General features: G+C 43.3%; 1 protein-coding gene across 1 annotated transcript in view; it reads left to right on the plus strand.

Annotated features, from left to right (window-relative positions):
- fstl5 (follistatin-like 5) overlaps positions 1 to 21,466 on the plus strand; it is a gene marked incomplete at both ends in the record, with an annotated part of 134,528 nt that overhangs the window by 23,108 nt on the left and 89,954 nt on the right. Inside the window, one exon of the mRNA XM_080526953.1 lies at positions 8,755 to 9,006. Coding sequence (XP_080383079.1) covers positions 8,755 to 9,006 — 252 coding nt within the window. The remainder of the gene's footprint in view (positions 1 to 8,754; positions 9,007 to 21,466) is intronic.

Raw genomic sequence — 21,466 nt, forward strand, 5'->3', positions numbered from 1 at the left:
GAGAGAGAAAGAGAGAGAGAGTGTGAACGAGAGAGAGCAATAGAGTAAACAGCTAATTAATACCCTCTCTTTCCAGGTTCATTGTGCTTTATCTTGCCTCTTCATCTTAATGGCTATCTCCCTGCTGCCCTCGACCCACACTGCAGCATCCCAGCCACTTACGCTCTCTTTAATTGTAAATAATGAATGAGACGATCGGCCTGCTGTGTCTGTTGTGTATCCGGATGGGCTGAGGCAGCACATCCACCACTCGTGTTTCTCTCTCTCTCTCTCTGAGGCTTGTCTGTCTGTCTGTCTGTCTGTCTGTTTGTCTCTTTCTGTAGGACTGTCATCAAGCTGTCGCACGCATGCACACACACTGTAAACATGCACACTGTATATGCACACACATACACACGTATGCAGACACAAATTCACACACACACACACACACACACACACACACACACACACACACACACACATTCACACAATGTAGCAATTATATTCACTCTATCCACAAGCTGTTATGATGAGAAACAAAGCAAAAAACATCCTTCAATTAACTGACTTCGTGTAACACTCTGTTCACATTAATGACAAGACATTACGTTGATGACATTCCCTCAGCCGGAAAACCAGGGATCAAAAAGTCAACAATAACAACCGCACCAAAAAAAACCACAAAGATATCTTCCGTCCCCCAAAAAGCTGAGCATCGTCCACGGTGACCAACCGCTGATGAGACAGCTTAATGTTCTGTGAATTAGCGTCGGGGAGCTGTGTTAGGAGTCCACAATTAGCCGAGCGTGGCTCGCTCTGACAGATAGGCCCGTTTAAGGAGCTAGCACGGGGAACGCATGCTAATGCAGAGGCACTGAGGGAGACTGAGGCTGCGTTCGTAAATTCGCTCTGGAAATCTGATTAGCACTCATGGAATGCCTCTTGTCCAATCAAATTTACTTGGTCCCTTTATGACGTTGAACCCAGTGTGCACCCAGCTCCGGTGCTCTCAGAGAGAATTTACGAACGCAGCCTGAGGCAGAGGGCCTTGTTTCAATGACCCGGCCCGCGGGGACTAATGAACCGGGAGGTTCTGTTCTGGAATATTCGGTCGGAACCGACGAACAGAATGTGCAGGTCTGTGTGCTCCGTTCTAGAACCGGGGACAGATGACCCCTCACTGCCAGTCAGTCGATGCTACTAATTTGACTGCTGATTCTACGGTGGTGCCTACTTGTCTGTGTTGAGAGAGTGAGTTATGGCATAGCTAGCTCCATACTGATAATTCAATAACTAATTCGATGGTGGTGCTTCAGTGGATTGAAGGTGTGTCCTGTGCCACTCTATTCCTATACAAGCTTATGCTGTGAGCAGCTATGTGTTCTCTATGTGTTTGTGTGTGTGTGTGTTTGTGTGTGTGTGCGCGTGTGTGTACAGGATTTATGCATTTATGTGGAAGGGATGGACATAAATGTTTTAAACATTGTGATGCTGTGTGCAGGGTTTAAACGGTGGCGAAAGCTTCTATGCCTTAAATAGTGCCTTATAAAAAGTTCATAGGTTGTTTATTCAACCATAGCCAGCACCAAACCCTGTCACAACATTGCAAGTAGGAGGTGGGGAGGTCGACTGCAAGAATTTAAGTTGGTTTCAGGACATTAGTTCACATTAGCAGTTACATTAGTTTAATGGCAGAGCGGTAATGAAGCAGCTTGTTGACTTGAGCACAATGGATTTAATGGAGCAATACTTTATTCAACCTTTATCTTGGCAGGGAGACCATGGCCCCTTTTACATGGGTGCCCTGCGTACACACCATTTACCAATCATACATGGTACATACAGTACAAGTTACACCATTATAAAACACAATCAGGAAGCACAATCAAGTTTTTCAGCAAAGTGGTCCTCGATCAGGTTTACATAAAGTGGGTATGTCTACAGATGCCTCAGCTCCCCTACACATACAATAGTCACCATAATGTGTATGCTAATGTGTATGCACTACATCGCTACAATGCTGCAGTACATCACGTACACAACATACTTGCGTTGAGATGTGAACTCCATCAAAACAACAGGGAATACTATTCCCACAGGCCAAGGGATGCTCTAAATAGGCCTGCATGTGAGTAAGTGTCATTTTGAAAACGAGAGAGAGAGTGATGAGAATGAAAATGAAAGGATGATGTATGTTCCCTCGTAACAGCGGGGCAAGCTGTCACTCTAGCTATTCTATTCTGTTACTCTTCCCGTACCATATGGTCCTGTTGTACCACATGCATTTATGATAAAAAAAAAAAAAAAAAAACGGCATCTCCATAAGAATAGGAATCTTTATTTAACAGCCTGTTTACATTTGCATTTACGGAATTGAGCAGATAGCTTTATCTATCTGAAAAGGTTATCTATGCTCGGGCCAGGGGCCATTGGAGGTCATAATGCTAAAAGAAAGATGAAAGACACACCTGACTCAGCTCATCAAGGCTGTGATTATTTGATTAGTTCAATCCGGTGTGATGATGGCACCAGGCTGGGACAAAAACCATGGAGCGACCTCATCCCTCCAGGACCAGAATGGTGTCTCACTACTAGGTCACATGGATGATAGATCTGTTTAGATTAGAACTCCACCAGGTTCTACCTTGAACTCTTCTGATCCCATAAACACAAATATAACGTATACGATTAAAGGGTTGAACACACTCGTAGGTTCAATTTGGTTCTTAAATAGCTGCTGTTTTCGAAGTGTGTTTTGCCCTGATGCACATCCACCAAAAAACGTCTGAGGCAGCTATTTTGGTAGAAGACGATTTAGTCCCAAATGTTCTATGTCAAGAGATTTTTCAGTGCAATTTAGTTCCCCCAATGATCCCCTTTCAACAGAACCGCTCCTGTTAAACAACTCATTATTTAAAAGATAGTACAGCTCATTTCTGAGATGAGCTGTACGACAACAATAGCACGTTCCCTAACCACTCATGCTATGCAATGTTTTTCTTGTGATTTCTATGCAGCGCTTTATTAATGTTAAACTCTCTCTCCAAACAAACGCCACAAATGATTCATGGTGACACACTCTAGAGAGAACTAATCAGCGCTTTCTCTGCAACTCTCCCGACTATCTAGGCTTTAATTTAGCCAATGTAGCAGAATGAATTACCATGGTTAGGAATTGAGAGCTAGCAGATTTAATGACATTGGGCCTGCCGTCGGGGAATACATAAAACTTTATTACCCTGACAGGTAAACAGGTATTCTAAAAATACATCAATGCTGTACTAGCCTGCTGGGGTAATTGATGCTAAGCAGCGCAACTTTAACGTCTCACAGTTTATAATTTCATAACTTTCTAGAGATTTTCCCTCCTCCATCCTCCAACACTTGAGCTCAGTAAGTTTCTGGTTTGACTTTCAAAGAACTTCGGCGAAATGTAGCTAGAGGCGAAGGCACATCAGCACACTGTTGTTTCCATGTCAACTTTTAGCGTCGTTCAGTCGCTGGGACTGTGTTTTCCCATCTGATTTTGGCCTGTGTGCTGCGTGGGTCTACGGGGGGGGGGGGGGGGGGTTGCCTGGTTGTTTACAACATGCTTGGAGGTCCCGGGGGGGACTCGGAGCTGCTGCTTTATGGAAAACATCAAATGGGTCTGGGCTCCCATCCTGGGTTTATATGGAAATATAAAACGGAAATGGCAAATGGAATACAGTTATGTATACATCCGACAGCATGGGTTTTAAATAGAATAGAGTATACTGGGACATTACACTGCTTTAAGGTATGGGAGCAGAGCAGCTTGGGAAAGAGAGAGTACGTGGTCTAAAACTTGTTTCTGATAGAACATGAGGCAATATATACACACCCCCCGGAGGTACCTGTAGAAATCAGAAGATAGGGGCGCTTAGGTGGCGTAGCGGGTTAAGCGTCGACCATGTAACCGCAGGGTCCCTAGTTCGATTCCGGCCGGGGACATATCCTGCATGTCATCCCTCCTCTCTCTCTCACCCATCCTTCCTATCTAATTCTCCACTGCATCTATCAATAAAATGAAAAATATGAGTGGGACTGCCCCACTCAGAAAAAATTACTTAAAAAGAAATCAGAAGACAGGCTCACCTGTGTTTGATACCGTTCCTCATTCCTGTTCCATCCATTACAATGAGCCTCAACCAGCCTCCCCTGATAGATACTGTACATACCCTCACATCGACCTTCCAGAGAGCATGATATGAGCCGCTTGTTAATGACATTGTTGGCAACAATATACATCCGTCTTTGATCCTGCTACAATGTCATCTGATCATGACAGCGTCGGCTGTGTAAGTCTTTAGATCTAAACCAGGGGAGACTACACATGATCCGCTGTAGTGTATGCATGCCCTTCAGATGATGGACGCTGTGATCAAACATGTGAAGACCTTGAAGTTCTGCACACAGCCTGAATCAAGAACGAGCCCTAATGGTATCCTATGGACGATGTCTATCTTTCCACTGCTTCACTTTCTTGATTATTTCATATCTGTATTTTGTTTTGTTGCCTCTAAGGCAGTTCTCACAGTGAAATTCCCAAGTGACGTTTGTCTGAAAATACATACATCGATTTAGCTATACTACGTCATTCTACGAAACTATCTGTCTTCGAAACATATTCTTACGGCCCTTTCCTATCAGTCCATCAGGCCGTTGTCTATCACCAAGACAAGTCATAACTAAATTCACTTTAATTCAACTTAATGTTATGATACTCAGAAGGTGGAAAACATTGCCCTACAAAAAAGGATGTCACGACCACTCAAACAAAGGACAACTATTCTAAAGGGATCTCTTCCAAACTAAATGAAACAATTGAACATTTAAAGCAAAGCTTGTTGAAAAACAACCTGGCGAATGCTGATAATCTAGGGGTGCCCATAACTAGCCTAAACGTGTCATAGCTGACCACTAGGGGGAAAGCACAAACTGAAAAATCTTAGACTTTGATATAAACTCCTCAAAACAAGTTCGGAAACGTTATTTCGGTCGATTATTCCTCCCCTTTAATAATACCAATTGTATCGTTGGATATAAAGAATATTGCAGGGGATTTTGGCAATTTTTATTGGGCCGCTACCCACGCGTTTAGCTGAGTTGCTCATTCCACGAATGCCTGATCCTTACAAGTTGTAGTTCGTTGTAATCAGGCTTTCCAACGATATAAAATACAATACCAATTGATATTATTAAAGGGGAGGAATAATCAACTGAAATAACGTTTCCGAACTTTTTTTGAGGAGTTTATATATTGGCTCCTACACATATCTCTGTATTACTAATAAGATACATGGTTATCTTCATATGTAAGTCTCAAAATATGTTTTTATTTTTCTCAGATACAGCTTGACATCATTATAGTAGCCAACTCCAGCAACCCCCCCCCCCCACAAAAAAACAACAACATCTACCCCCCCTCCCCACAGATTTCCCAGTTAAAGCCTGCACCATCATCGATAAACAGATCGTTGTGAGTGAATACGTTATGAGTCTTTGATGTCTCCTGGTCAGGCGTGATGTCGACAGATGCTGCATCCTTCAGGCCTTCCCCAGTTACCTTCCCTGACCCTGCTGGTGGCAGGCCAACATCCCACAGGTGCAACACGCATCGCCACGGAATAATCATTACCCACCGCACCGAGGGGGGATTAATGAATCCACAGCCATTGATTGGCTGGAATCAGGCTACAGCTAATCAGGCCACAGTGTACTGTACTGTACATGCTTCTGTTGTTTTGTTTAAATCCAGATGATCAGATAGAGGATAAAACATGCAAAACATAAGCAATTCTTTGATGACGATGGTTCCTAACGAGTCTTTAACGACTCAACTTCTTTGTTTTGTTATTCCATCTCCTGTTACTGCCAACAATAGAACCAATCAAGGTTTTTTATTTGTCCTCGTTTTTTATTTGTCCTCGTTGGGGGGGGGGGGGGGGGGGGGGGGGTCGTTCGTTAGAAGATTGTGTACAGTAGATGGTCTGCAGTGGATGGATTGATGATTGTAAAGCGGTTCACTGGGCTTTCACACACCCACGACGCACCACTCAATATTTATTGGCCCACAGCAGTGTGGAGCACCCCTTCCGACAGATAACGAGAGGGAAGAGTATGAAAGCTGCTTGTTTACGGGTTGATATAGTGATGAATATTCAATGTGTGTACTACTATATAACCCTCGGTGGAAGTGGATTAACACTTGATCATTTTCAGTTCCACTACCTCAGCCCTCAGACTTGCTTGGCCAAACGTGAAAGGATTTGATACGGTCGGTGGATATTATAGTTATGTTTTTTTTGCATTGTGGGTATTGTTGTGTTTTCATGTGGTTCTACTGTTGTGGCAGTTAATACAGTAGAGGATTCATCAAAACAGAGAAAAGCTTATTTATCATATCTCTCCACAGTGCAGTGAAATACAAGGATGAAATAAAAACAATAACAAATACAATGCACAATATACACAAATAATAACAGTCTAACAATATGTGTTTGAGATGCTGGGTGAGTCATCCTATCTGAAATATTGCCCCCTACTTTAGGTCGAAGTTCACAGTTCAATACGATATACTATAGTTCATTATGGTATTTTCACAGTTCAATACAGTATAAACTCAATAACTAAATCCTAACATCACCACTAGGCAACCATAGGATACCCCTTACATTTTGTGACGTTAGAATTATAAGGTTCTATCTCCATTTTTGTCCAAATTGAGTTTTTTTACATAATCTGATCCATTAGGTGTTTATTAATGCCTGTGTGGTGTTATTTTTAATATGTTGACATTTTCGATAAAATACAAAGGTTCTGTCTCACAAAACATAATGGAATGTAAAAACGTTGACGCTCAATATCTCTGAACTACCCTAAACGGAGATAGAACCTTATAATTCTAAGCTCACGATTTAGACAAGGCTATACACAGTCAATCCTAAAATCACCACTAGGCAACCATAGGAGACCCCTTACATTTAGACAAGGCTATACACAGTCAATCAACCACCTGCTTCAGTGCAACAAGAATTGGGTTAACTAGTTCCTACATTAAGTAAGTGACTACAGGTGGTCAGAATCAGATACCTGGTTGAAAGTAAAATACTTTGAACATCGCTGCATTATATACATGAAAACACAAAAAATATATATATTTATACATTACTTGAATGGTGTCAATGGGAAAAGAGCGGCGCAATGCTACCAGAGATCATTTCAAAACGGAGATAATCGAGGCTGCGTTTGTAAATACGCTCTGGAAATCTGATCATCATGGAATGCCTCTTGTCCAATTACTTGGTCTCTTTATGACATTGCACTTAGTGTGCGTTCCGGCGCGCTCAGAGCAAAATTACGAACGCAGCCCAAGAAACGAGAGGAGACAAGTCAACTCTGAAAATATTGTGATTGTGCGCATGCGCCAACGTCTAACAAGTGCCACATCTTAACATACTCCAGAAATGTGTTAAATTAACACAGTTAATTATAATAGGTTAAAAATACAGGAGATTTACGGGAAAATATTTAAACGGGAGCACAGCGGGAAAGAAAGGTAAAATACGGGAGAAAAATAGGAGGGTTGACCGGCATGGCCTATCTAAAGGGGCTGTTCGCAAATTGCAGCTCATCCAAAATGTTGCTGTTAGGGTCCTAACAAAAACAAATCCATTTTAACACATTACACCAATCTTGAGATCTACACTGGCTACCAGTCTCTCAGAGAATAACATTCAAAGTACTCCTATTTGCATATAAATCACAAAATGGTCTTGGACCAAAATACATATCAGACCTCCTCTCACCCTATATTCCAGCAAGGCCCCTAAGGTCAGCTGAGACCAACCTGCTAAACATTCCAAGAGTGAAAACAAAACACGGTGAAGCAGCTTTCAGTCACGCTGTGTGCTCCTGGAACTCCCTGAAGTATTCAAACAGGCCTAAACTCTAAATATATGTAACACTAGACTGTTGGCTAAACACCTTGATTTTCTGCAGCAGTTATGTTTTATGTTGTTGTTTTTCCTCCTCCTGTTGTATTTGTTCATGCTCTATGTAAAGCTCTATGTAAAGCACTTTTAATTGCCTCTGTTGTATGAAATGTGCTATATAAATAAACGTGCCTTGCCTACACTATAGTTCATTATGGTAACTTCACAGTTCAGTATCTTACCTCAGCGACCAGCGTCACAAGCTTCCTCAGTGTCTGTGTGCGTTCATCCTTTGCCAGCTATGTTGTCTGTCCCCAGGAAGCCCACCTGAAAAGGCCAACGGTCGGGGTGGGGAAGGCTACCGAGAGTGAGCAACCTGCCATTAGAGAGCCAATACGTTTGACATGGTTCAGAGGTTACCGCAGCGGGTAGCTGCTTGGCCTGTCAGCAGTACTTACTGCAGCTCCATGCTGACACGGGGCCCTCACTGTAACTCACTCTCCTTTGAAAAACACACAAAATAATATAGAGGGAGAAAATAAACAGTAGAGCAGTCCCCTCTGTAACCTTTCCATCAAGGAAAAATAGCTGGTGCTTTTGTACAAACGTGGCTAGTCAGTCACCTACAGAGCAGTCAGAGAGGAGGTAACCTTTAAATCGTCACGCGTCCCCTTATGGAATTCATTCAGACAGTCACCGTGAAACACGACATTGGTCTGACCTCTCGCTATATATACAGCACGGACGACGCAGTAATCCGATTTAGAGCTCATCGTGTTCTGACGTTAAAGCTTGTTTACATTTTCGCTCCATGCAGGATTCCTGGGCCATTCTGGTGGATTTCCCGGCCCGTGTGAGCACAAGTACTGCGGCCTGGGTCGTCACTGTGTGGTCAACCACGAGAGCGGCCAGGGGGAGTGTACCTGCCTGGAGCGCTGTAAACCGCACTATAAACCCGTGTGTGGGTCTGACGGGAAGCTGTACCAGAACCACTGTGAGCTCCACCGGGCCTCGTGCCTGGGAGGCCAGAGGATCACCATCATGCACAGCGAGGAGTGCTTCTACAAAGGTAAGACTACAACTCCCATGTCTGCCAAACTCACAGCTGCTCAAAATGGCTGCTGACCAATATGCAGTGACAGCTGTTGTGTGTGGCGTGTGTTTAAAGCAGGAGGAGGCATAAATCGGAGGACGCGCTCATTGTAATGCATGGTATTGAATGAGGAATGGTATCAAACAAATGTTTTTGATGCCATTCCAGATTCCCGTCCATGCATTCCAATGAGCCTGTACTCTGGTTTCTGCCTCCACCAGCCTCCCCTAAATTTAATTTGAGTCACCTTCACAATGTAGCGGCTGTGAGGGGAGATTGGGTGCTAATGCTATGGCCTGATGAATGCATTCATGAAGCAGGAATGACAATGTACTGTATTTACATGCCAGCTCTCTGCACTCGACTACGGCACAATGTCCTCAAATAATATCAGATGTGTTTAGTCTATTATGCTTTCTAAATGGATCATACCCATTATAAAGCCATATACCACATCGTGGGTAAACTACTTATAAGCCCATACACCACATTGTCAGTAAACTACTTATAAAGCCATACACCACATTGTCAGTAAACTACTTATAAATGAATGAATGAATGAATGAATGAATGAATGAATGAATGAATGGTCTTTATTGTCATTGTTATAGTACAGGTACCAAACAACAACATTTAGGAGGGGTGGCTCCCCTGGTGCTAGGAAAGGGAAAAAAAACAAAAAAAAACACAAGAAGGGAAGGAGCTGGTTTACATAAATAAAGGCTATGTACACTATCCACTATACTATACTGTACAGATAGACGACTAGGGTTGTCATATTGCACATAGTGTTATTGCACATTCATTCATACACCCTGACACAGGTAAACTCCTGTAAAGTGTTGCCAGCGCTTCGTATCTTCTCAGCAGCTCTGTAATGTCTCATTGTGATGCGAGCGCTTGTTTGCACACTGTATCACACGCAGGTGTGTGTCAGTGGAGCACCACGCCTGGGCTGTCTCTCAGGCACTGGTTGTAAGAAGAACACCAATTACATTGTCTTCCAAATAAGAACATGACTTCTCTGGAGAAGGAGTCTTAAAAGTGGCAATTGTGTGTAAACACAGTATGGTGTTAGGAGCAGTCAGCGTAACCTGATGTAGGCTAAGATGCACACCCGGAGGATGGTGAGGACAACCGTGTTGTAATGCATGGAATTGTGTGAGAATTGGTATCAAACACGTTAACACAGTGTTGGATCACACTCAAATGTATCCCATTTCCTTCAGTTCAAACAAACAGTTCCGAGTTGATGGAATTGGAATAAAACTAAACATAATCACACACATGAGACAAGTCTTTCTCGCCAAAAACAAATTCTCCCATCACAGAACTGTCATTTGAAATCCTCTCTTAACAAGCTCCTCATCATTCCTCGGAGTACGACAAATCCAAGGAATCAAACGCAAATGTTTCCCCAAATGTTCAGACGATCCGTTCTGAGCTGACACGATTGCAATATGATAAATCAGACACACGATTTCACAAGTGTAACACGTATTCATATAAGTCACATATATATATATATAAGTCACATATTCGCTTGACTGATTCACATCCTTCCCACGTCTCACGTCTCACCTCTCATCTCTCTGTCGCAAATTATGAGTCTGAGGCGATCCACTCTGCGTGCACCAGCATAGGCCACCAATCAGACCCTGTGGTTCCTCCCAATCAGACCAATCTGGTCGTCTGGATCAATGATGTCTCCCCAGATGTCTGGACGGCCTAATCAGCTGGGGTCCTGGCTGGTCCAGCTCTCGTCAACCTTCCGCATTCAGACCCCCAATCAATGCCCAGCGGCAGAGTGATATTTGACCAACAGGGGCTCAATCAATACAAGGGGAGGCTGGTGGAGGTAGAAACCGGAGGACGGGTTCATTGAATTCCGCACGGACGGGAAGGAGGAAATCCTGTCCTCCAACTCTTTACTGTCCCTCCAGCAGCCTCCCCTGATCCAGCCTCTAGCCTCCCCTGTTCAATATCACATCAACAAGAGACAAAAAGGAGAAGGAAAAAAACAAAAAACCTGTTCCGCTGTAAATTGTTTCTCTCCTTTTCCTCTCTCTCTCCTTTCTTCTTTTCAACCTTCCCTTTCCTGGTCTAACCCACGGCAGACAGCTTCAGCTTCAGCTAAAATGTTTTTACCTTGATTGATCTGTAATCAATGTCCCCATTGGAAGAGGGTGTCAAATGTGGCACTCAGGAAACCTGTTTGTGCAATTAGAACCCTTTCTCTGGAGAAGGTGACTTCAAATATTCATGACCCGCTCTGAGAGCTTTTGTTTTTCCTCTCACGAGACTTTTCAACAGTATTTACTACACTTCCTACCCACTTACTGCAGGTCCATCCATCTTCCCCCTGAAAGGCTAGGGCTAATGTTTACCACATCTGTCTTTTAACCACATTAGCGCTGGCACAGGTCTTTGTGTTAAATGCTTACAGAGGGTGTGTTTCATTTCAGTGAATACAAAATGTAACAGTGTAAATCGTATATGGATGGGGTGGGGTTGGGTGTGTGGATGGGGGGAGGCGGATACTTGAGGCGAATGCGAGGAGAGCTTAGAGCAGAATCCAGCAGTAATTACGGCTAGTTATGATTGCGGGGTTATTAGTGGTAGAATGAAATGTGCCCTAAATAGCGTATACAATCATCCCTTGGTGTCTACAGTACTTGTCCAGAAACAGATTTTACTGGTTCACTGGTGCTACATGTACAGTAGCATGAAGGTGCATAAACACCTTTTTTTCCATTAGCCTAATCATCATTTTCCATCTTTTCAATATCACTCTAAATGTGTTTTTTAAATGCGTTCTGTTGTGCTACCTCTGGCCTCACGTGATGCCGTGACCATGACTCAGAGCATTCAAGCTGTACACCACCTCTCCTCAGGCCATGTGGCAATGAAATGACAGTTTTACATTTTAAACATTTAGCAGATGCTTTTATCCAAGTCGACGTACAATTCGAGATTACAGGGACAGTCTCCCTGGAGTAACTTAGAGCTAAATTGAATATACCTTATTTGGTGCCTTACTCAACGGCATACTCGTGGTAGTGTTCCCAGGTGGGATTTGATTCATGACCTTCTGATAACATGCCCTGGGTGAGGCCACCACTACCGCTTAAATAACCTAACCTCACCTTGTTTCCCTCCAAACAAAAAAGTTGGAGTTGGATATCTGGTGAATAATCTTCCTTTTTGTCTAATTTCCCAGGCTTTTTGTGTGTTTCTACCTTGTTGTGTTGCTGCAGGGGGAACACACACATACACTGCACATTGCCCACCGGTCTGTTTTAACAGCGCATGACAGACTTCATCACACACTAACAGTCATACACACACTAAATCCTGTCCTAACCTCTTACGGATGTCACACTCCGACACAGAAGACAGGACTCCGTCACAGAAGACATCCACACCCATCCCAGCCGGGCTCCAAAACAACTTAGCGTAGTTGCTAGTTGCTAGATTAACTTGATAGACAGACAATCAGTCGGATCCAGCTTAAGCTTAGCATGACTAGCAGTTCAACCCCAGCCATGATTGTTTTTGAATTGACGCCGAATGGGGGGGACCAGAGAGAAAGGCCTGTGTCTTCAGAGTTGGCCACCCTGGTTTAATAATCGGTGCGTGAGGAGAGGGACAGGCTAGCTCTGCACCGGCCTCTCTGGCTCTTATCTCTCAGAGAGACGACAGGATAAAGAATGAGAGCCGTGGGTTGACTGAAGGTTCTCATTAGGCCCATGGATAACGTATAACCCCCTTTCTCCCCCCTCCTTCCTTCCCCCCTCCCTCACCCCCTCCTATCTCCTGTCACCCCCCTACCCCCGCCCCCCGCCCCCCATCCACCTTCACTCTGCTGCACAGCAACCAAAGCTGGATTGGATCTGATTGGAAATTAAGTAGCGCATAAAAGGTTTTCCAGTCACAGCAGTGCTTTTAGTGCGGGTGGAAGCAGAGCAGACGCAACCTCACCAGCCTATAGGCAATTAATGCCAGGGTCCCGGCAGGCTAATTACCACCACCAAGGGGGTCTGTGCTACAGCGGATACTGATTTATTATCAGGATGATTATATTTCCTGTGTTTTCTTTCCTTTTTTTATTTTTTACATGTGACAGCCAATGACATCGGACCCCTGGAGCCATAGTGTTCAATAACAGAATTGACTTTATTGTTTGAATATTTAAAGCCCAATGCACACAGCGTGCGATTTCTGTTGCACGACAACATTCCATTGTTGTCATGAATGGAATCGAATTTTCGCCGTGCGATTAAAATCGGGGCCGTGTGCATTGGGATGCGATTTTCTCATAGACTTCCATTCAAACTTCAAAATGGAATGTTGACGTGCAACAGAAATCGCACGCTGTGTGCATTGGGCTTAAGTCTTTAATTTCTGTTTTTGTGGATATTGAATAGAGAGTTGTATCGTATTCCTTATTATTGCTGCTTCAGTCATTGTACCATTTCACTATTACTGTAAATTGTTGCTGCCACATGCACTTGATATTGTACTACTATTGTTATTATTACAGTCATTACTGCTGCTACTTACACTACACCCTTACGCACAACTACTGTCACTGTCTTATTATTACTATAATATATTGTATTGTCGATTTGTTGATTGTTCTTGACTGTTGAAGGATTTCACTATATCAATCACAGCTGTATGCGATGTATGTGATGAATACCATTTGATTTGATTCCCCTAGATTGCCTGAGAAGTCAGATTTAAGATGAACCCGAGATAGAAGTACTCTGAATGGCTGCTGAAAATGCCTGCACTCAAAACTCAATTCAGAAAGGTTTTTCAATTTCAGTCGTGCCGCTGCAGAGCCACAGTCCTCTAAATGGCCACATCCTCAGGGGACTGGAGCTGTGTACTGTACAGATGTGTGTTACTCGCAGGGGAGACTGGTGGAGGTAGAAATCAGAGGACGGGCTCATTGTAACGCATGGAACACGTGTTTGATACCATTCCTCATTCCGTTCCATGCATTACAACGAGCCAATCTGAAAACCACACAAACACATGCTGTAACACCTTTGCTCCAAACATACAGTCTTTAATTAAAATAAAACAAATGTATTATATAGGGTTGTTTAGTCACACGTATTCAGCATGCACCTGCATAGCGTCTAAAGGAAGATTAAGACGCAACACCTTGAGTGCTGTTTGGTTGCCATACGTGTTGCACTGTTAATACAGTTTCTCATGGTAAACCCCTCCTTCAAGTACAATACAGCTACGGTTCTATAGTATGTACCTGAGACACACAATAGCAGTTTCTGTACAGTGTGTACCTCAGAGATACAATAGCAGTTTCTGTACAGTATGTAACTATGTACGTACGCGTAGGAAGCAATTAACATTCACCTTTCAATCATAACTGTCGTCAGGTCTGTGGGTTCGCAGAGGCGAAGAACTGAAATCTCTATATTATGTCACAAAAGTAGTACATTTTTAAACCTTACACTGTAAGTTATAACACAACGTATAGGTAGAAGAACAGTCACAAAAAAGCCCAAGCCACACAGCTATTTACATACAGCCAGGCGTGTCCAATAGTCACAGCCTGTTATTTGTATCCATATGTTTATTTTCTAAACCAATCAAGATTCTTCTGATCTGCTTCACGTATGAGTGGTCACCAGTGCACCAAGCAGACTAGCCTTCAAAGGTCCCTGAGCAATACTCTACCGCTTTCTTTCCACTACTTTATGAGAATGATTTCTGCTACACACACCGCTTTTATTCTGAAGCACGAGTCCCTGGTATGTGTAGCAGTCATCGACCACACACACGCTTAAAAAAAAAGGAAAAGACAGAAAAAAAGATCCACATTTTGCTTTAATCACCAGAGAACACATTCTCCAACGTGTCATGTCTTACTTCAAAGACCGACCAACCAACCAACTAACTAACCAACCAACTGCATAGCCTTGTCTCCCAGTGGCCTTTGCAGCATGGCTGCCTAGCCAACCCCCCCCCCCCCCCCCCGGCTCCCCTGTGTGGTGTATGGAATAACACGCTCTCCCCCTGGGACCTTCTACCTTAATGAGGTCCCCGTGCTTCTAAACCCCAGTGAGAGCACACAGTGTGACATCAGGCTGTTTACCACACAGTAAGGTCTTCTCAGAATCCCCCCCCACCCACATACACCCGATCATTATGGCTGTTTTAATGACTGCGAGGTGCGAACGCAGCACGCAGCGACCTGCAGCCGCCACCCCCCCCCCCTCCCCACTCTTCTCCCTCCCCACCGCGTACCCCCCTCCCCACCCCACCCCCCACATGACACGCTGGCTGTGGTGTGTCCTCCTGCGTTGTCACCGGCAGCAGGGCTGTGGACCTGTGGATCATTAAGTTTTCAAGGGCTCCTACGGCTGGAAGGGCCCCTCCCCTCTGGGTCTTAGTGCAGGCCGGGTTTGATGATGTTTCTGTACTGTGCATACTGGACTGTAGCAACGGCAAGTTTGTGAGGATGTTTCAGTTGCACCAGATTTTTGCTGCCTCCAATAGTGTTTAAAAAATAGTGTTTATTATATATATATGTATTATAGTTGATTATACAGTGGTTAGTGATGATCGTTGGCAGTCGGCTGGTCCTTGTGCCCTTGCCCGCGGCACATCCATGCTCAATCTACAATATAGCAAACCCTTGTGTGTGTTATAGCCTAATGTGGTGATAAGAATGGGTGCTGTCTGGTACTTAGTGTACGTCAGAGAATTCAATACATTTAGAAACCACTCAATGGCGCCTTGTGGCGATACACAAGTGGTTCATATATGCAATTACTCTGTAATAACCATTTACCAATGTGATTTTCCAACGTAAACACCTTGTGCATTCTGTATTGTGAACAAAGTGATAATGTACCAAATGTGTTGTTTTGCTGCACTGAAGTGCTTAAGTGTTTAACGGTTAAGTGCTAGAACGCAATATCGCTCCAGGGAGCCCAGATTAAATGTTCCGGCTCAATCCTGAGGGATTAGCAGTTTGTCTGCTGCATTTCATACAAACTGTGATACTGCATTAGGCTTAGGTGTGGTTGTAAGAGCCAGGACACATCAGAGAAGATTTACTGGAGATTTAATCCCCTCTTGCCTTAAAAGTAATACACCATGTTTAAGCTTAGTCCTGGACTAAATTTTACACTTTCAATGTAAAATCTCCATTGAAGATTTCTTTTTAGTCTAGGATTAGGCTTAAGCCTTGTCTGTGAAACCGGCCCCCAAAATGTTAACACAAATCCAAAAAGTTTAAACCGTTATTGTGAAACCTACTTTTAAAGCCGAACCTTTCATACCGAGTGAAAAGTCATTTTTTTTGGGTTTGAACTTGAAATGTCAAGACAGTCACAATCGAAGGGCATCATTTTGGGGTTAAACTCTGTGTTTAAAGAATGACCTCTCGGATGATTTGAAAAGCCTGGGATTGAAGGAGATCGAAGTCTGTAATCACAGTGGCCTTGTTACTTGTTTGGACTGAGAATAAAGGGCCCTGTCATGACCCACGAGAGAGAATGATAGAAAAGAGAAAGGAGAGTACAGGAAAGCCAGAGGCTTCACAATAGGAGACATGGCACTCAATCGATTCTAACCACGTCACCTGTTTTAAAAAAAAGAAAAGAAAAAGCATTTGAAACATTTTGTTTTAAAAAGCTAGAGACATAGTGTCTATTCATAGTTAGCGTTGTCAAGACGACACGCATCTGTTGCTAGACTCTTCAAATTGTTTTGATATCGGTTTGTGGAACGGAGTCAGGTGGAATGGCAGAATTGGAGTGCTGGCTGGCAGGTGAGAATCTCCAAATAGTAAATTGATGTTTGCTGGTACAAATAAATCTCAAAGGTGAATCGAACATACAGGTAAATAGTATAAAATCCAGTTTAGCACAGTGTGTTCCGACAGGGTGATTTAGTTGAATCAGAATATCTTTCGTCTTTGGTGTTGATTGATTTCGTATATATCTTTATACCTGAGGCTTTGGCAGCCCATAATGGTAGGCATAGATATCCCAGGATGCATTGCAGGCAGAGAAAGCCTCTCCTAATAACGGGGAATGATGACAGATGCTGTGAGGCGGCCTGCAAGCGGAGGGGATATACCGCATGGCTTTAGGCAGAGGCGACGGTCCATTTGCCGGAAAAATAACATCGTAAGGGGAAATTTGGTTCACAATGAGCTCATCTTTCTTTGTGTCTCCACCTCCACAGTCCCGTCCATGCCTCGCCCTGGACCTAACTGATGAAGTACTAAAGGTAGTCCATAATCATATGAAGTTAGATAGTGACATGTCCACTTTACATGAGGCTCATATTACTATTGTTGCTATTGTATATATTTCTGTATTAATGTGTCAGGGGAGCAAAAAAAAAAAAGATAATTTAAATTCTAAAATTAGCGCTCACATGAAAAAAAAGGGGGCCCCGTTTCATCTGAATGGATAGAGAGGGGCACGCCTCCCCACTCCTGTGAGCAAAAGCTTATTTCGTAGACGTTTGTCGGCCTTAAACTGAAGACTGTGGTCGAATAATATGCTATTTATACTACCCAACAGTAAACACTTAAGCCATAATTTAATATAAAGTATGCGTGGCAAAATCTCTGAAGTGTCTATCAGACTGATTGATGATGGAGGTGTTTGTTTCTTTGCTAACTGTGTGTCGTCTCTGTGAAACACTCTCCTCTCCGGGGAACAGATTCACCTGAGCACACAGTCCGCACCTGTTACTGTCAACAGGGAACCGATGGACCGCAAATAGAAACACACAAGTTTCTTAATTAAAACTTTTATCTGGAGATGTTCTCTCTTACTTTCGTGTTGGTGTGTTGTTTGTTTTAATCCCTTTGGAAGTTCAAGTTCCCAGTGACAGGTGCACGTTGAACATGGGTGACGATGCTTGGTGAATTATGTCTGTTTTCAAAGAAATGCCATAGAAAGCTTATAAAGAATACTTATCTCCCCAGATGTCGAACAGTATGGAGAGTCAGTTTGACAACTCTTTCCTTTCTCGTTGCTAACCAAACAGATGCTTACTCTAGGTCTCCCATACACGTCCACATCTTGGTTAGCTGCCTTGACAGAGCCAGCACAGAGTGTTCCATCATTTCTCAGTCCTAATACCATAAGACATCTCAGTGTTTCCTCCAGGAATTTTTACCATGGTGGCGGGTAGTGCTGACCGCGCGCGCGCGATTTTTTCGCGTGCACGCGCATGAAACGCGCACGCGCGCTCAAAACAACGACGTAATTTCAGCCAAAACTCGGCTGAGTTTTGGCTTTTGCTGTAAATAGCAAAAGCTATTTTGTATACTATTTACACCAACTATTTACATGATATGGTGTAAATAGTATACTCACCACGGTCACTGTTGTACAGCCATGGGAACTTCCTGTTCTCTGCCCATTTAGGGTCCCAGCCTGAGAGTCTGTGTTTTCCTTTGTCTCCCTGCTTCTCTGCTGCTCCACTCTTCTCTGCTGCTCCACTCTTCTCTCCTCCACCCTTCTCTCCTGCTACTCTTTTCTCTGCTGCTCCACTCTTCTCTCCTGCTCCAGGCTTTTTTAAAAGGCAATTTTAGCAGATTCAAAACACGAAATTCTGTGCTCACTACCTTTTCCAGTTGAACATAAACTAAACTTTTTTAAAAAACATTTTAAATGCTGCTATTGTTTGCGAAGTTACAAGATCGTTAAGGGCTCTGCACACAGCGTGCGATTTCTGTTGCGCGTCGCCGTCAACGTTCCATTTTGAAGTTTGAATGGAAGTCTATGAGAACATACAACAGAAATTGCATCGCACGCTGTGTGCAGAGCCCTTTAGCCCGCAGCGCAGAGCGCACAATGTATACGAGTTGACTCGCTGGAACGAGACAGGCCGCAAGACCACCACACACGTGCCATATCATACCGTCTCATCATAATTATTACATCGTATTTATCATCATATTTTTCACTATGTGTGGTTACCTGACCGTCTTCCTCATCTTCTGGTACTTTTCGTTTGAAATACTTTAACAAACTCATCTGAAAATGGAACCAGGAATTTATGAACACATAGCTAGCTAACATTGCTAGCTAACATTTCTGGCAATTACTTTAAGTAGTTCTAAGGTAGCGGAAACATAATTGTTTCACAAAATAGCCTGATTTAGTTGACCATGAACATCAGACTACATTACGAATGTTCATTTAAAATACTTGTATACTGAGCACTGGTATAAGAACACGAACCATAGAATGCAATAACCCACCGTCGTGCTGATGCAGTGTTGCTAATCAATCTGTAATGGATTGTAACACCTGAAGTAGTTTGTAGACTAGACGCAGCCTACCTAGATGTATTCGACCAATCACAAAACAGTTTTGCAAGCGCGTCGCTTCGCGCTTGTGGGTGTGTCTAGCGCTGTGAAGGTCTGAAAAGCGGCCTAAATTTATTTATTTTTTTGGTTGAGAAATCTGCATGGTGGCGGAGGAAATTCCATCGTGGCGGACCGCCACGATGAAATGCATGTAGAGGAAACACTGCATCTAAAAGAACCTGCCCTGAAATGCACCAGAAAGAGAATTTCTATTCTATTCTATCGAAAGATAGCAAAACACAAACTTTGGGTGAAGAGGACAGAGAGAGGATGCAGAAGGGACACACTGTTATGAAATCAATATGTTGACGTGTTGTCTTTTTGATGTAGTTCCACTTTAACAAACCAAAGTTTTTCCCTATGACCCTTGACCACTGCTGGAAAGATTGAAAAACCACTCAAGTGTTTGTTGTCAAAGCTGAAAGTCTGAAGAGAGGTTATGTACTGCTGTGGAGTACACAGTCCACAGGCCTTTGTTCTCGCAAACCGATGTTCAGAGGGCTACTGCGATGCGGCATTGTCTACCGGTACTGTACACACGCACACACGCACGCACGCTCTAAACCACTTACACCATGCAGCAATAAAACTGTCAGAACTTAATTCCCATTGTAGCCAACCTGCTAAAACACGACTGTGAGATACTGCTTGTGGAAAAAGTATTTCTATACTTCCAGGTGTTATTTAGAGTGCCTCACATTCTCACCTAGGAATCAATACGCCAACACTGCAAGAAGCAGAGATGAATTCATTACACAAATAGAATGGAGTGAGGTGGCGGTGGTGTTACGATCGCTGATGATGCAGGTTATTCTGTTTTTAGAGGTGCTGTCTTTTAGTACACAGTGTGTGTGTGTGGATCATCAGGAGGAGGACAGGAGGACAGCATCGCGTGTTTGATACCATTCCTACAGCTGCTGCTGTTTGCACACACCCCTGGTCACTGTGAACACCCAATTATCCTCTGCACTACTGCTGTTTGCACATACTATCTTTGCACATACCACATTTTTGCACATTTGTACATACCTCTTTTTTGATATAGCCTCTAATTTATACATCTGTATACACCATACTGTACACAGCTACCTTAACTGTACATATCCGTCTCCTGTATATACCTCTAACTACCGTACTTGCCATACGGTACCTATCACTTATCACTATCATGTTTTATATCACTATTTGCACTTCTGGTTAGATGTTGAAGTGCATTTCGTTGTCTGCTACTCTGCAATGACAATGAAGTTGAATGTAATCTAAAAAATCTAATACCCTTCCTTATTCAAGTCTTGCAGCTTCACTGTGATGGCTCTTTCGTATCAGGTAGTTTTCACCAAGACGAGTCATAACTAAGTTCACTTTAATTCGACTTCCACTTAATTTAATGTTGCATTGGGTTACTCACGGTAGTTGATTGCTTCTTCTTGATTCGTGGGTACTTGAGGGCGAATGAGTGAGCATGTATGTTTGGAGCTGTTGATGCTAGGCTGATGTTATGATACTCAGCAGGTGAAAAACATCGCCCTACAAAAAAGGATAGGCCTATGTCATGACAACCCAAACAAAGGAAAACTATTCTAAAGGGACTTCAACTTCCTTTCCAAACTAAATGAAACAATTGAAACATTGACTCCTACACATTCCATGCATCACAATGAGCCCGTCCTCCGATTTCTACCTCCACCAGCCTCCCCTGATCCAAACATGCGACGGGTTCCATCCATCAGCGCTATCACACAGGCTGAACAGTGATGTCAGAGAAGGAAAGAATTGATTGATATCAATGAATATTGAATATAGTATTCAATGAATATTGATATCATCAATCAATTATTTAGTCTTTTATATTTTGAGAAAGGTTTTCACACTGTGCCTTGCTCCCAGGACTTCAGAGCGAATAAATAAAAGTCGGGGGGTGGAAGGAGAACCAAGAACTGACAAAAAATCAAGAAACACACTTTAGACGGAGTCAGGCCACCGTGGAGCTCCGACGGATAATGTTAGAGTTTATTTTTGAGGCGCCGTCTAAGAGCAGAGTAGAGTCGACTGCTGTGT

This window comes from Nansenia antarctica (assembly GCF_963989245.1).
Source record: "Nansenia antarctica genome assembly, chromosome: 3".
Taxonomy (NCBI): Eukaryota; Metazoa; Chordata; class Actinopteri; order Argentiniformes; family Microstomatidae; genus Nansenia; species Nansenia antarctica.